This window comes from Chlorocebus sabaeus, chromosome 11 (assembly GCF_047675955.1).
Source record: "Chlorocebus sabaeus isolate Y175 chromosome 11, mChlSab1.0.hap1, whole genome shotgun sequence".
Classification (NCBI taxonomy): Eukaryota; Metazoa; Chordata; class Mammalia; order Primates; family Cercopithecidae; genus Chlorocebus; species Chlorocebus sabaeus.
The window spans coordinates 104,170,011-104,185,339 of record NC_132914.1 but is presented as its reverse complement, the minus strand read 5'-3'; the positions used below and the strand labels follow the sequence as shown (position 1 = coordinate 104,185,339).

At 37.3% G+C, this 15,329-nt stretch overlaps 1 protein-coding gene across 2 annotated transcripts in view; it reads left to right on the top strand.

The window, feature by feature from the left end:
* Window positions 1-11,621, top strand: part of CRY1 (cryptochrome circadian regulator 1) — a 98,631-nt gene extending 87,010 nt beyond the window's left edge. Inside the window, exons 4-13 of one of the 2 annotated variants that reach the window (XM_073021064.1) lie at window positions 1,163-1,347; window positions 1,761-1,849; window positions 2,756-2,896; window positions 2,977-3,288; window positions 5,052-5,203; window positions 5,431-5,633; window positions 5,735-5,827; window positions 9,939-10,010; window positions 10,089-10,188; window positions 10,977-11,621. In XM_073021064.1, coding sequence (XP_072877165.1) covers window positions 1,163-1,347; window positions 1,761-1,849; window positions 2,756-2,896; window positions 2,977-3,288; window positions 5,052-5,203; window positions 5,431-5,633; window positions 5,735-5,827; window positions 9,939-10,010; window positions 10,089-10,188; window positions 10,977-11,040 — 1,411 coding nt within the window. In that variant the 3' untranslated portion in view covers window positions 11,041-11,621. Of the gene's footprint in view, window positions 1-1,162; window positions 1,348-1,760; window positions 1,850-2,755; window positions 2,897-2,976; window positions 3,289-5,051; window positions 5,204-5,430; window positions 5,634-5,734; window positions 5,828-9,938; window positions 10,011-10,084; window positions 10,189-10,976 lie in introns of both variants that reach the window. The other variant, XM_008004554.3, reaches the window with a different exon arrangement.
* The last annotated feature ends 3,708 nt before the right edge of the window (window positions 11,622-15,329 follow it).

The following is a 15,329-nucleotide window of genomic DNA, read 5'->3' as shown; positions in this document are numbered from 1 at the left end:
AAATAGGAAGTAATTGTCACCATAGTAATATAGAATCCAAATTTGTAAAATTTGCTGAAGGAAATAGGGTAATTGTATTAGTCCGTTTTCACGCTGCTGATAAAGACATACCCGAGACTGGGCAATTTACAAAAGAAAGAGGTTTAATGGACTTACAGTTCCACATGGCTTGGAAGGCCTCACAATCATGGTGGAAGGCAAGGAGGAGCAAGTCATGTCTTACATGGATGGCAGCAGGCAAGGAGGGAACTTGTGCAGGGAAACTCCCCCTTTAAAATACTATCAGATCTTGTGAGACTTACTCACTATCATGAGAACAGCATGGGAAAGACCTGCTCCCATGATTCAGTTACCTCCCACAGGGTCCCTCCCATGACATGTGGGAATTGTGGGCGTTACAACTCAAGATGAGATTTTGGTGGGGGCACAGCCAAACCCTATCAGGAATGTAGGTCCAAGAATACAAAGTAGAAGTTATGTAAGATGAACAACACTAGAGGTCTAGTGTACAGAGTAAGGATTTTAATTAATAAAATTGTCTTTTATTTGGAATTTCTATCAAATAAGTAGATTTTAGCTGCTTTTGTCACACATACAAAAAAGTAACTATATGAGATTATAAATATGTTAATCTGCTTCACTATAGTAACCATTTTACTGCCTACATGTATCCCATAATGTGTTGTAAACTCACATATATACAATACAATTTATTTTTCCTAAATGAGGCCTGCTGATTACTCTTTCATATAATTATCAACCTGGTTTAGTTTTTATTGATGATTGACATTCTTTGAGCTGGGCCATAACATGTTTTTCATATGTCTCTGTATATTAACTTTTTGTAATTACCTTTAGACTAATTTACCCACTTACTTGTTCTTTCCTCTCATAAGCTCTTAATATTCTGTGTCTTAAAGGTTTTAATATTTGTGTAGTGTGTATATTTGATACCTAGAGGATGTCTAGAAGCTCAAGAGAATGATTTTTGGACTCATTAATTATTTTGAACACATTTCTTGGTCATTATAACAAGCTAACATTCTCCTCAAAGACTTCAGTGATTAATTTTATTTTCTGCTTTTTAAGCCTTTTGGGAACTTGTTAGCCAAAATTTATTGTCTTTTTTATACTAACTACATTTTACTAACTCTTGTTACAGGATCATAGAACTCAATGGTGGACAACCGCCTCTGACTTACAAAAGATTCCAGACTCTTATCAGCAAAATGGAACCACTGGAGATACCAGTAGAAACAATTACTTCAGAAGTGATAGAAAAGTGCACAACTCCTCTGTCTGATGACCATGATGAGAAATATGGAGTCCCTTCACTGGAAGAGCTAGGTGAGTGTAAACTGTAATCTGTAATCAATGTGAGGTTTTAAAGTTAATCAGAAATTACTCAGAAAATTCTCCTTTTAATTTTGCCGTGTAAAGTATTTTGCATTAGGAGAGAAAGAAAGGGCAGGGGGAGAAGAAAAAGAACCCTTTAAGAAGTGATATGTTTGTTCATCATTTATGTGTTCTATAAATATGTGATCTATTGTTATCACCTTAAGATGTGCAGCCTAAAAAATTGAAACCATGTCAAACCGTGTTATATCCTCTGTAGATGAGGGCTTATTTAGGCCCTCAGTTCATTTTTATGGTACTCTTTCAATTTTTTTGCAAAGTAATTTGTTCTCCCAGTTATTGGGGTTAAACAAAAATTACTTTGGTTTCAGAAGAATTATGTTTTTTTCTTTTCTTTCTTTTAGGTTTCGATACAGATGGCTTATCCTCTGCAGTGTGGCCAGGCGGAGAAACTGAAGCACTTACTCGTTTGGAAAGGCATTTGGAAAGAAAAGTATGATAATGTAGATTATATAGCTATGCTTATAGTTCCAAACTGTCATTTAAAAAATAATTTTTCTCTCTTTTAAAAATAACAAATAGATTGTTGGAAGGGGAGGATTAAGGGAAATGGTTAAAATAGCACAAACCTAATTGTTTGAAAATTAACTACCATCTCCTCATTTAAATGCTCTTTCTCCTTCTCTTCTAATTATTTCCCCTTTAGCTACTACCACACTACCTCTTCTGTTCTTTCTACCTAAGCTAGTATCTAGTGGCCATAATTTCGAAACTAGGATAGAATTATATTTCACCTTTACCTTTGTGTTAAAGAGATAGGTTGAAAGCCAGGCATGGTGGCTTACATCTGTAATCCCAGAGTTTTGGGAGGCTGAGGTGGGTGGATCACTTGGGGTCAGGAGTTTGAGACCAGCCTGGCCAATATGGTGAAATCCCATCCCTACTAAAAATACAAAAATTAGCCAGGCGTGGCGTGGTGGCACATGCCTGTAGTCCCAGCTACTCAAGAGGCTGAGGCAGGAGAATCCACCCAGGAGCTGGAGGTTGCAGTGAGCCGAGATTGCGCCACTGCACTCCAGCCTGGGTGACAAAGCGAGACCCTGTCTTAGAGGAAAAAAAAAAAGAGAGAGAGAGAGATTGAAGGTGCTCTCAGCTTTCTGTTTGAAATTTGAAAGTAGTTTATTTCACATGAGTATGTGCTGCACAAGGATGACTGAAACAAAAGAATGCTCACTTTTTTATCCTGTCTTATTTTCTATTAAAACATGTAATTTGTGGCTAGGATAAGATTTTATTTTCCAAGAACTATGTAACTTTTTTTTTTTAAGTCTCCATTCTGAGCGTCCTTTTAAAATGAAAAAGACAATTAGTTAATGTAATTTTCTCTCTGTGTTTTCAGGCTTGGGTGGCAAATTTTGAAAGACCTCGAATGAATGCAAATTCTCTGCTTGCAAGCCCTACTGGACTTAGTCCTTATCTCCGATTTGGTTGTTTGTCATGTCGACTGTTTTACTTCAAACTAACAGATCTCTACAAAAAGGTATTCTCTAAAATTGGAGCTTATTGTTTAATACTTTAAAAAAAACATTCTGATAATACTTCTTTGCTTTTTAACCATAGGTAAAGAAGAACAGTTCCCCTCCCCTTTCCCTTTATGGGCAACTATTATGGCGTGAATTTTTCTATACAGCAGCAACAAATAATCCACGCTTTGATAAAATGGAAGGAAACCCTATCTGTGTTCAGATTCCTTGGGATAAAAATCCTGAGGCTTTAGCCAAATGGGCAGAAGGCCGGACAGGCTTTCCATGGATTGATGCCATCATGACACAGCTTCGTCAGGAGGGTTGGATTCATCATCTAGCCAGGCATGCAGTTGCTTGCTTCCTGACACGAGGGGACCTGTGGATTAGTTGGGAAGAAGGAATGAAGGTAAGTGTTCTAACTGATGTAGCATGCCTTATTTTGAAGAATCCTTACCTTAATAAAACAAATCCTAGAAGTTGTCTGTTATATAGATTCATTTATAATGTAGTTTTTCAGTGGATAAAACATTTAATTCCCCAAATATGGGCACACTTTCAGAGCGAAAGATGGTATAATCCAACAAGCAAAAAGGTGAAAACTGGTTAAATTGATTAACCTAAAGTCATTTTAATGGTTAAACCAGTCTAGCCACTAAGAGAACTGTAAAATTTAACACTGAATTTGTTGATAGATATAGGTGGTATTTCTGTCACCAAAAGAATTCACTCAAGAGTTCCTAGAGATAGTGAATTCATATTATAAATTTTAAAACAGGGCCGGGCACAGTGGCTCACGCCTGTAATCCCAGCACTTTGGGAGGTCAAGCCGGGTGGATCACGAGGTCAGGAGATCGAGGCCATCCTGGCTAATATGGTGAAACCCCGTCTCTACTAAAAATACAAAAAAAATTAGCCGGGCGTGGTGGCAGGCGCCTGTAGTCTCAGCTACTCGGGAGGCTGAGTCAGGAGAATGGCGTGAACCCGAGAGGTGGAGCTTGCAGTGGGCCGAGATCGCGCCACTGTACTCCAGCATGGGCGACAGAGCAAGACTCAGTCTCAAAAAAATAAAATAATTTTTAAAATATAAATCATTTCACCTCACTTCAGTGTCACAACTTTTTAGTAATACTTCTATTATGTAAAAAGAAGCATACCACATTTTGTGACATCATCTTGTGGGTTACATGTAATAAGACTTACATACCTTGTTTTTTTTTTTTTTTTTGAGATGGAATCTCGCTCTGTAGCCCGGGCCGGGGTGCAATGGCATCATCTCGGCTCACTGCAACCTATGCCTCCCAGGTTCAAGCGATTCTCCTTCCTCAACCTCCCAAGTAGCTGGGATTATAGGTGCCCACCACTGTGCCCAGCTAATTTTGTATTTTTAGTAGGGACAGGGTTTTGCCACATTGCCCGGGCTTGTTTTGAACTCCTGACCTCAACCCCCTGCCTCAGCCTTCCAAAGCACTGGGATTACAGGCATGAGCCACCGTGCCCGGGCATTGTATACATTTTTTACGTTTCTGGCAATATCATACATTTGCCCCATCCAAGGACCATTTCTGAGCCTGTGTGTGTGTGTGTGTGTGTGTGTGTTTAATCTCTTATATTTCCTAGTACACAGTTGTATATACAAAGACAATATATAACATACTTAATATATATATAAATCATTTATTTTAATTATATTTTCTTTCTGATCAAGGAATTCAAAATTAAACTATGCAATGCTAGTATATATTTTTACATGAATTTATATTTGAGTATGCTTTATTTAGGCTAGTATACTAAGCTAAGTTTTTGTTGGTGTTTTATGTAATAATATTTTTGCTTTCTTGAAAGTGGTTTACTGCTTTTCCTGTGTCTACTAATAATATCCTTTTAAATCAGTGATTTGAATTTTTTTTTACTTCCATTCTCCCAGTAACACTGCAGAGGTTAGAAAAGTAAATTCTCTACAGAAGCATACTGTATTACCACTATGTTTCTTTCCCCGAAAGAGCTCATTATAGAACAGAATATAGACAGGGAAGCTAACTTTGGAATGTTTAATTTTACAATTCTGTGCTAGATTTTCTTTGCCTTGACTTTGGATCTACTGTGACCTTGAAAATGCTTGCTTTGCGAATTATGTGTGTGCAAACTAATTGGTTACTGTTACTTCTGAAGGTATTTGAAGAATTATTGCTTGATGCAGATTGGAGCATAAATGCTGGAAGCTGGATGTGGCTGTCTTGCAGTTCCTTTTTTCAGCAGTTTTTTCACTGCTATTGCCCTGTTGGTTTTGGTAGGAGAACAGATCCCAATGGAGACTATATCAGGTAAATCAAGGGTGATTACTACTCAGTTTGGAATAGTTAATTGAAGAAGAGCTTTTCATGGTTAATCGATGCTTAAAGTATTCCCCACTCATGATAGGCAGCAGAGATGAGAAGGGCAAACAGATCATTTAAATGGTATTGATTTGATTTTGGTTTCTCATAGCTAGTAGTTGTTATAGTTTGCTTACAGTGCATTTTATTAGTAATCTTTCTTTTTTCTCCCAAAGGCGTTATTTGCCTGTCCTAAGAGGCTTCCCTGCAAAATATATCTATGATCCCTGGAATGCACCAGAAGGTATCCAAAAGGTAGCCAAATGTTTGATAGGAATTAATTATCCTAAACCAATGGTGAACCATGCTGAGGCAAGCCGTTTGAATATTGAAAGGATGAAACAGATCTATCAGCAGCTTTCACGATATAGAGGACTAGGTATGTTAATAACTGTCTTTGTTTCTTTGGCAGCTGTTTATGTACCTATCTTTGAATTTTATCTTGATCATAATTTAAAAGAAAATTATTTTGTCCTTTAGGTCTTCTAGCATCAGTACCTTCTAATCCTAATGGGAATGGAGGCTTCATGGGATATTCTGCAGAAAATATCCCAGGTTGTAGCAGCAGTGGAAGTAAGTGAAAAGGAAATTTCTGCACTTAGTAACATGAAGAGGTTATTAAACAAATATAATTGTTATTGATCCTCACTAACATTTTATAAAAATCTATCTTTGAAATTAACTTAATAGATTCTTTGTATGCATGCATACATGTGCACTCAGACACATCTCTTCACTCCATTGATGACATTTTAGAGCTGGAAAACATCATTCTGTATAATAGATGTTGGGTCAAGTTAAAGCTTTTACAAACTGAGGAGAGCAATTTTAAGGATAAAATGAAACTCAAATGTCATATTTTCAGAATGCTTATTATTTTTTACTGTTTAGGTGTACAGCAACTATAAGGTAATTAGTTAAGAAAGTCAGTGACCCTGTGAACGTGGCCAAAAGATTTATTGTACACATGCATAAAGCCCTCTAGTCTTTTTGAACATGAGTTTTTTCTTATAAAGTCTGTAGTATTTTTCTGTATAATACGAATTTAGTGACCATGTAAATTCTTATGTGTGATATTAATAATTTCAGGAACTCAGTATATGTTGGAAATTTGAATCATCATATTAGTTTTTTTGGCTTTGACCAAAACTAGCATGAAGCTCAGTAATTTGATTAAAAAATAGGACAGCATCAGTGAGAATGGTGATTATTAAAAAGTCAAGAAACAACAGATGCTGGTGAGAATGCAGAGAAAAAAGGAGGCTTGTACACTGTTGATGGGAATGTAAATTAGTTCAACCATTGTGGAAGACAGTGTAGTGAGTCCTTAAAGATCTAGAAGCAGAGATACCATTTGACCGAGCAATTCCGTTACTGGGTATATACCCAAAGGAATATAAATCATTCTGTTATAAAGATACATGCACACGTCTGTTCATTGTAGCACTATTCACATTAGCAAAGACGTGGAACCAACCTAAATGCCAGTCGATGATAGACTAGATAATGAAAATGTGATACATATGTACCATGAAATACTATGCAGCCATAAAAAGGAACAAAATAGTGTTCTTTGCAGGGACATGGATGGAGCTTGTAGCCATTATCCTCAGCAAACTAAGGCAGGAACAGAAAACCAAACACCTCCTGTTCTCACTTGAAAGTGGAAGTAGAATGATGAGAGCACATGGATACATGCAGAGAATAACACATACTGGGGCCGGGTGCAGTAGCTCACACCTGTATTCCCAGCACTTTGGGAGGCCAAGGTGGGTGGATCACTTGAGGTCGGGAGTTCGAGACCAACCCCTGACCGACATGGAGAAACCCCCGTCTCTACTGAAAAGACAAAATTGGCCAGGTGTGGTGACACATGCCTATAATGCCAGCTACTCGGGAGGCTGAGGCAGGAGAATTGCTTGAACCCGGGAGGCAAAGGTTGCGGTGAGCTGAGATAGCGCCATTGCACTCCAGCCTGGGTAACAAGAGCAAAACTCCATCTCAAAAACAAAAAACAACAACAAAAACAACAAAACACACATGCTGGGGTCTGTTGGGGGAGCAGGGGCAGGGAGAGCATTAGGAAGCATAGCTAATACATGCTGGTCTTAATACCTAGGTAATGGGTTGATCTGTGCAGCAAACCACCATGGCACATGTTTTGCCTGTGTAACAAACCTTCACATCCTGCACATGTACCCCAGAACTTAAAATAAAAATTGAAGGGAAAAAAAAATCTCTACATATGATAAAAGAACATAAAATTATATAAACACATTGTATCAGTGTCAGTACCTGGTTATATTGTTGTAAAGTCAGATGTTCTAAGTTGATATTAAGAATAAAACCTTTTACAAATTGAACCTTTTTGAATTCAGAAATATCCTGCATCCTCATGAAGACGGCATGTATTTTATCCTCCAAGAATTAGTTTTGGGAGACGGGGACAAAAGCACTCACATTTTGACTGCCTGCCCTGTGACCAGTAGATACTAAGGGATTTTTGCCTGCTTTCTCACAATAACCTGTGGGGGAAGTAGTGGGATCCTCATTTTATATTTGGGGAAATAATCTTAGAAAGATTAGGTAACTTAGCCAAGATCCCACAGTTAGTAAGTAGTTGAGCTAAGATTCGGATCCAAGTCTGACTAACTCCAAAGCTTGTACTTCTTCCTGCATCATTGGGCCTGCTCTGCAAATGGAATGCCATGTGTGTTTACAAGAGAAAATATTTTATTGCTGGAATGTGATCTACCCAGCAGTCGACAGTTGCCAATGATGGCAGTATACTTGAGAAATGTTCCTTCTCAGGATCTCCTACAATTTGAATAAACTTCCACAAGATAATCATTTCAAAAGTTTTTTCAGATCTCTTGTTGAGTTCACAACCTGCCTTGTCAGCCCACACATGAGTGAGGGATGGAAGCTCTGTGAAACACTAAGATAACAGGAAGGTAGCAAACAACTAGGAACCAAGGGCTGGGCTAATCCACAATGATGGCACAAACTGCTTCTTAGACCACTCAAACCTATGTCCTTTATTTGGAATTATATTCAAAAGCTAATCATGGTAGCAGGTTAGATTGGGACAGTTTTGCTTGCAGATGTATAAATGTAGGGTAGTGTATTATATAATAGAAGAATTAATAAATCTTGAAATTATTTTAATTGTGTAAATATTTGCCTATAACATAGTTTGTAGCCAGGTTCTTGGAGGCTTTCAAAAGACATGAGACATGAAAAGCTAAGTAGAACTTAAGTCTAAATGGGGGTGTGGAGGGAAAACAAAAACAAATGAAAAAGTGATAAATTGTAAGATGCTGCCTCCATGTGCAATATGAGAAAAGGGAGAGATTATTGAGAGCTAAAGGGACTAGAGAAATTTTCTTGAAAGGTGGCAGGATTAAGTAGCATTTGGGTAGCCAGATGAAGGAAAAAACATTTTAGACCTGGTGATGGAAAATTGTGAAAAGACACGACTTGGGCTATGCTATTAATAGTAAACATTTCTCCCCTCAGGTTTCTGCCCCATTTGAAAGGACTTAAATGCTTCTAAAGCATATCCTTTTATGCCATACACTTATCCTGTCTGTAGGCTTTTATAGTACCTTACAAGGCACGTCAAAGGGCAAAATTCTTTGACTTTTCTTAGTTTTGTTTTGTTTTAATGACTGTGGAACATTCTTAATCTCTGCAACACAAATTGCATTTTTCTCTGCTCATCTTTGTATTTGTGTGTGTGTGCACATGTGCTCAGGAAAGGAATAAACTATACATAGATATCTTAAAGTACTTCTATTCTTATAATAAAACAGACTGTAATATGTTTACTACTGTAGCAATATGTTTTAGTTTTTATTTAACTTTTAGGGTTTTTTTTAATTGTAAAATATCAGTTTGTCGGCATTATTAGTCATGAGGGAAATGCAGATTAAAACAACTATGGGATAGTACTTCATACTCACTTAGGGTGAGCAACTGCCACTGATTGCCTGGGATTGAAGTTAATTAAAATGAAAGTAAGTACACAATCTTGTTCAGGCCATAACGTGTTGACCTATCCACCTGCTCATGGATAGGTCCAGAATGCTCATATTTTTCCATAACCTGGACACACTGACGAAAATGTTTCCCTGAAACATACTTCTCTGTTCTAGCCAACCTATTCTCCTATAATAGTGTTTGTTTTTAGAAGGGTTGATGTGATTGCTCAGTCTAGGTAACTGCCACATAGTCTGTGTCTTCTGCTTGTAGTGTGATTTGAATTGTTTAACTCATCGGGCAGGCCCTTATTCCCTTATCCTCAAGGAAATATGTTTGGAGGGGCTCTGTAGGAAAAGCGTGGGGAAAAGGGACAAGAATCAAGGAAGGATGTCTGTCTCACTCTTGCCCCTATGTTTTACCTTCATGGTCAAGTTTCAAATTGTCATCTAGTAAGGAAATGTTTTTTAGAAAATGATCATCAGTGATTTTGCCTTTGAACTGTCAACATTTCTGTGAGCCTAAATTTAAGTTTTCCTGATTTGAGCATGTGATTTTTGGTTCATAGGAAGATTGAGATTTAGTCTTAAAAGCATATAAATGACCTTAAGTACAAGCACTGAAAGTTGGATTTGTAGTCTTAATAATATATACATTTTGGATTTGATTTTAAGTAATTCTACTGTGTTTTAAATACTAACAGGTTGCTCTCAAGGAAGTGGTATTTTACACTATACTCATGGCGACAGTCAGCAAACTCACCTGTTGAAGCAAGGTAAGAATGAAGCATTTGCGCATACTGATCTTTTTCCTTTTCCTGTCTTAAACATATATTTTTTAAATGTGCAGGAAGAAGCTCCATGGGTACTGGTCTCAGTGGTGGGAAACGTCCTAGTCAGGAAGAGGACACACAGAGTATTGGTCCTAAAGTCCAGAGACAGAGCACTAATTAGGTAAATATTTTAGAACTTTATTTCTTGCTTTAGAAGAGTATATAATTAACATAAATTAAGATAATTTCCAAAATGGAGTGAATCTCTATTTTCAAACCAGAAAATCTTGAGGCATTAACTTTTAAGCAATTTTTACAAAATCAGTTAATTTTTGGCCAAGAGACATGCATCTGTACTGGAGAAATTGTTGCACCAGTTTTATGGTCATCTGAATCAATGCTCTTTAAATTAGAGATGTTTATGATTTTGTGGTCAAATTTTTTCTTAGAAAAAGACAACTTCTTTATTTCCTTACTATGTAACTGTGAGTCTAAAACAATTAAAGCGGCCTCTTTGTTTTAGTGGCATTAATATAATCTTTTTATGAACTTTCCCCCAAATCTTTGCCTCTTAAATGTTTATAAATTTCTTTTATCTGTTGTGATGCTTCTAAAATCTAAATTCTTTCCAATTTGGGAATAGGTTAAAGTTTTTTTAAATGCTGGTCCTTATTGGAAGTATCAGAAAGCCTTATCTGCATTCAATTTGATTGGATTTCGGATGTCATTTTGTGATTTAAATTAGTATGAAAAGCATTTATACGGTACATTTGCCAGTTTTTAAAAGTTTTTTGTTTCTTCAATTATCTAACACTGTTTACGTTTTTTATTGCTTAATTTTTTTATGTCAACCTAATTAGACTATAAGTATCTTGAAGATAAGGTCAATAAACACTCATCACATTTTTGTCATTGAATTCTTTGCAATCAAGCTTTACCTAGTTTTTTTTTCCCCCCCTTAAATCACAGAAAACGTTCAGGAGGAATACTGTTGCAGCTGAAATTGGTGGGGAGTTCAATACTTTTCAATTAAGTTATTTAAAAATACTCTTCATTGATGGAAAGCAGTTACATATTGAAATATGTTGTTTCTAATGACATTTCTGTGGTTTTTAACTTTTTAATGAATTTCACAGAGGACAAATGGTAATTTGTATATAAAGAACTTGGCAAGAGAATTTGCTTAATGTAAATATAAATAGTCACAATTAGTATAGACCCATCAATATATTTTTGATAATTTTTCATGTATGGTAAAAGTTAAAATGACAAATTGATATTCTGATATAAAACTCAAAGGTTTGAGAGTCAGTGGGAAAAAAGGAGGTTTTTAGACTTTCTTAAAAGACTTTGTTAAAATTTTAGGACAGAATTTTCCTGACGTTGTTTGATCTAACTTTGCACTCTTTGATATTAATGTTTTAGATAATGTGCATAATCTAAATTGGTATTGTAGCCTCTGTTAACACAGACAGTATATGTTTTAAACTTTGATGTAAACCTTTTTAGACCCAAACTTGTGGAAGTATCATGTGTTAAGTTCTCTTTGTCTCTGTTTCTTTGTTCATTTATTACTAAAATGACCTGGTTATTAAAGTATATGCAAATATGAAATCTTGTGTACTTGGTGTTTTTTTTTTTTTTTCTTTTTTGGTAAGGGAGAAAGTATTGCTATATGATACATGATTACAAATTACAAAGAGATTCTATAAACCATATCACCATTTTGAATGAAGGAACACCTACCATATGTTTAAACAGTATTTTTCAAAATTATATGCAAGAAAAATGTAAAACTAAAGGGATTTTTTTCAAGTACTGGCATTTGTAACCATAAGTCAGGCAGTATGGGCTAGCAATCAATAGAGTGAGCTCTAGAGTCAAATGCCCGATTCTGCCATTCATTAGCTTTGAGGTCTTGAGCAAGTTTAACCTTCTGTGTCTTCTTTCTTCTTATCTATAAAATGGGGATGAGGGTAGTATCTGCTTTATAGTCCAGTTCCATGTAAAATATTTATGAGCTGGCATGTGATAGGGTACTCATGTTAGCCACAGGGCTGCCATGCTGTCTCACCCCCTGGCGTGTACAGTGCACAGTCTGCATAGCTGTATGCCACAGCTCTGGTTAGCTGCCATTATTTTTATTACTATTGCTATTATCCCTTTAATGTTCTCTAGTAGATTAGTTCTTGCCATTCTGAATTATAACCAGTGGCTTTTCATTTTCCCATCATTAGTCATGATAGATATTTAGTATGATAATTATATTTAAAGGTAACTGAAGATAAAGTTGAGTAAAAATACAGAAATAATAACATTTTAGATGATATGCATTTTTAAAAATATCCTGGATAGTGAATTAACAATTAAATTCCATTACTGAGGCTAGGTGTGGTGGTTCATGCCTATAATTCCAGCACTTTTGGAGGCTGAGGTGGGAGGATCACGTAAGCCCAGCAGGTCAAGGCTGCAGTGAGCTATGATTGTGCCACTGTACTCCAGCCTGGGTAGAGCAAGACCTCATCTGAACTGGGTGTGGTGGCTCATGCCTATAATCCCAACACTTTGTTGGGTTGAGGCTGGAGGATCACTTAAAGCCAGGAGTTTGAGACCAGCCCTGGAGATTTAGCAAGACCTCTTCTCTGTTTTTAAAAAATCAACGTAAAAGTAAAAAGTAAAGAAGACCCAGGCACAGTGGCTCATGCCTGTAATTCTAGCACTTTAGGAGACTGAAGCAGGAGAATCACTTGAGACCTGGAGTTTAAGATTAGCCTGAACAACATCTTGGGACCCCATCTCTACAAAAGAAAACAACAAATATATTAGCCAGGTGTGGTGGTGTGCACTATGGTCCCCGCTACTTGGGAGGCTGAGGTGGGAGGATGGCTTGATCTGGGGGGTTTGAGGCTGCAGTGAACTATGATTGCACCCACTGCACTCCAACCTGGATGACAGGGTGAGACCTTGTCTCGGGGTGGGGTGGTGGTGGGAAATCCATTATTGAGAAAAAGAAGATGAAAAAATCCTGTGCTTTATCGTTCTTTTTTCACCACTGTTAAAGTGAAGTAATATTTTAATTGTTTTTTTATGGTAACTACCTCACATCCTCCTCTTTGGACCTGGTTGTACAGTGCAGAGTTGAGAAATTCTTAGGCCTGAGATTTACCATCATCATACAAGAGGTCAAAGATTCAGTTTTTTTGTTGTTGTTTTGAGACAGAGTCTCACTCTGTTGCCCAGCCTGGAGTGCAGTGTCACAATCTTGGCTCACTGCAGCCTCTGCCTCCTGGGTTCAAGTGATTCTCCTGCCTCAGCCTCCCAAGTAGCTGGCACTACAGGCACGTGTCATCACACACAGCTAATTTTTTGTATTTTTTAGTAGAGATGGGGTTTCACTGTGTTAGCCAGGATGGTCTCGATCGCCTGACCTTGTGATCTGCCAGCGTTGGCCTCCCAAAGTGCTGGGATTACAGGCATGAGCCACCATGCCCGGCCAAAGATTCAGTTTTAATGTGAATAAATAAACCTTTCAGTAAAAGACTATTTCAGCATAAGCACTGGTATGCTATTTATAAATAATGTAAGAGGACTTTTTTTTTTTTTTAATTAGGGAGTTTTTTGGAAAGCTTTTTCAGTTTGGTGTAAATAGTGGTCAAAAAGAATCACTAAAAGGGAAAGAAAAGGCGTCAATCATCGTGCTCTACTTGAGCAGATACACTATGTTCGAATACAGTATTCTCCCCCTAACTAGAAATCCTATTTGTGGTTGAGGGATTTAAGACATTTTACTCATTCAGCAAATACTTCTGTTCTTATTGCCAAAAACTGTACTGACAACTTGGAAAAATTATATTGAGAGAACCAGGATTTTGAATGAACCTGTGCAAAGTCCTTACGTTTTTCATATTTGCTTAAAATAAATTAGTAAATTTGAGATATAAAAGACTATCAGTGTTTTAATGCATCTCTTACAAACTAGAAGTTTCAGGATCTTCTCACAATTCAAATGTGTTTGTAATTTTCTTGTACATAATATGCATAATTATAAGTTATTTTCCCCTTTTCTTCATTCAAGGTTTTTTTTCTGATTATATGGTCCTAGAAATACACTGTTTAAATATTTGGGCTGGAAAAAACTTTGAGTAGCATTTATTTAATACAGTTGGAATAGCTGATTTGTCAGTTTCAAGTTTTGATTACAATGGACGGGGTCATATGTCTTGTAATTCCTCACACAATTACGTGGAGCCCTAATACAGGCTTCCGGCACCCTGGTGCACATTTCTGCTCCCTCCCTCCTGACCAGTGATGGCAGCTTGCAGTTCTAAGTCCTGAGTTTACATTCCTTAACTTCCTTTTCTGTATCCTAATTTCCTTTTCCTAAGTACAAATGACTCACTTTGGTTAGTCTGGACCCCAAATCGTTTTATTTCAGGAAAAAGTATGCAATAAATCTATGCATAATAGAGTTTTTATATTCAGATAACTCAGGGATTGCTGGACAAACACCCCTCAGCTGTACACTTCAGTTGCTCAGATCGTTCTAGAATATCCTAGAGATCAGAGGTGATCTTGAGAAGCCAGGATTCTTGGTGCTACTCTGTGGAATTAAAAATGCATGTGTGAGCGCCTCTCAGTAAAGCCTGTTGAGCCTAAACTGCATACTGAGACTAGACTCAAAGATTTAGTTAACATTTTCTGAGTTCCTACTGTGTGCCGAGCATTGTTCACAGAAAAATGATCAGTAGCCTCAAGGAATTTACTCCACAGGTTGTGAGGGCAGTCTAAGTGCCAGTGCCACTGATTACGGCAGAACTGTGCAGTGTGCTATGAACAGGGACCTGCAGCTGGGAAAACCAGTTTTTCTGACTCCAACTCCACACAAACAGAACCACCAGGCCCAGGTCAGGGCACCCTGTCCTCGATAACACTTAACTCTAGGTGTGATTAGTCACGTTATTAGTTGTTGATATCTCTGCCCTCCACTAGAATATAAGCTCCGTAAGGACAAGGAATGTGTTTTACTCCCCCTCTATCTTCTCATTGCTGTTTCAATATGCTTTGCGCTTAACAGGCCTGCCATAAATACTTGTGTTTTGGATGGAGAAATGTGAAAATAAATGAGAGAGACATTGAGCCTGGCTTTAAGGAGAAATTAATGTGTTTAGTGTATGAGATTGGGCATCACCGGTAATAATTAGAATGGAAACCACTTGGCAGTTTATCAGAAAAGGCGAGTATTTAGGTGAAGGTGGCAAGGAGGGGGAGAAGGGAGAATGGCTTTTAAAGACGAATCAGTCGCTAACTGCTGGGGTAGGGTGG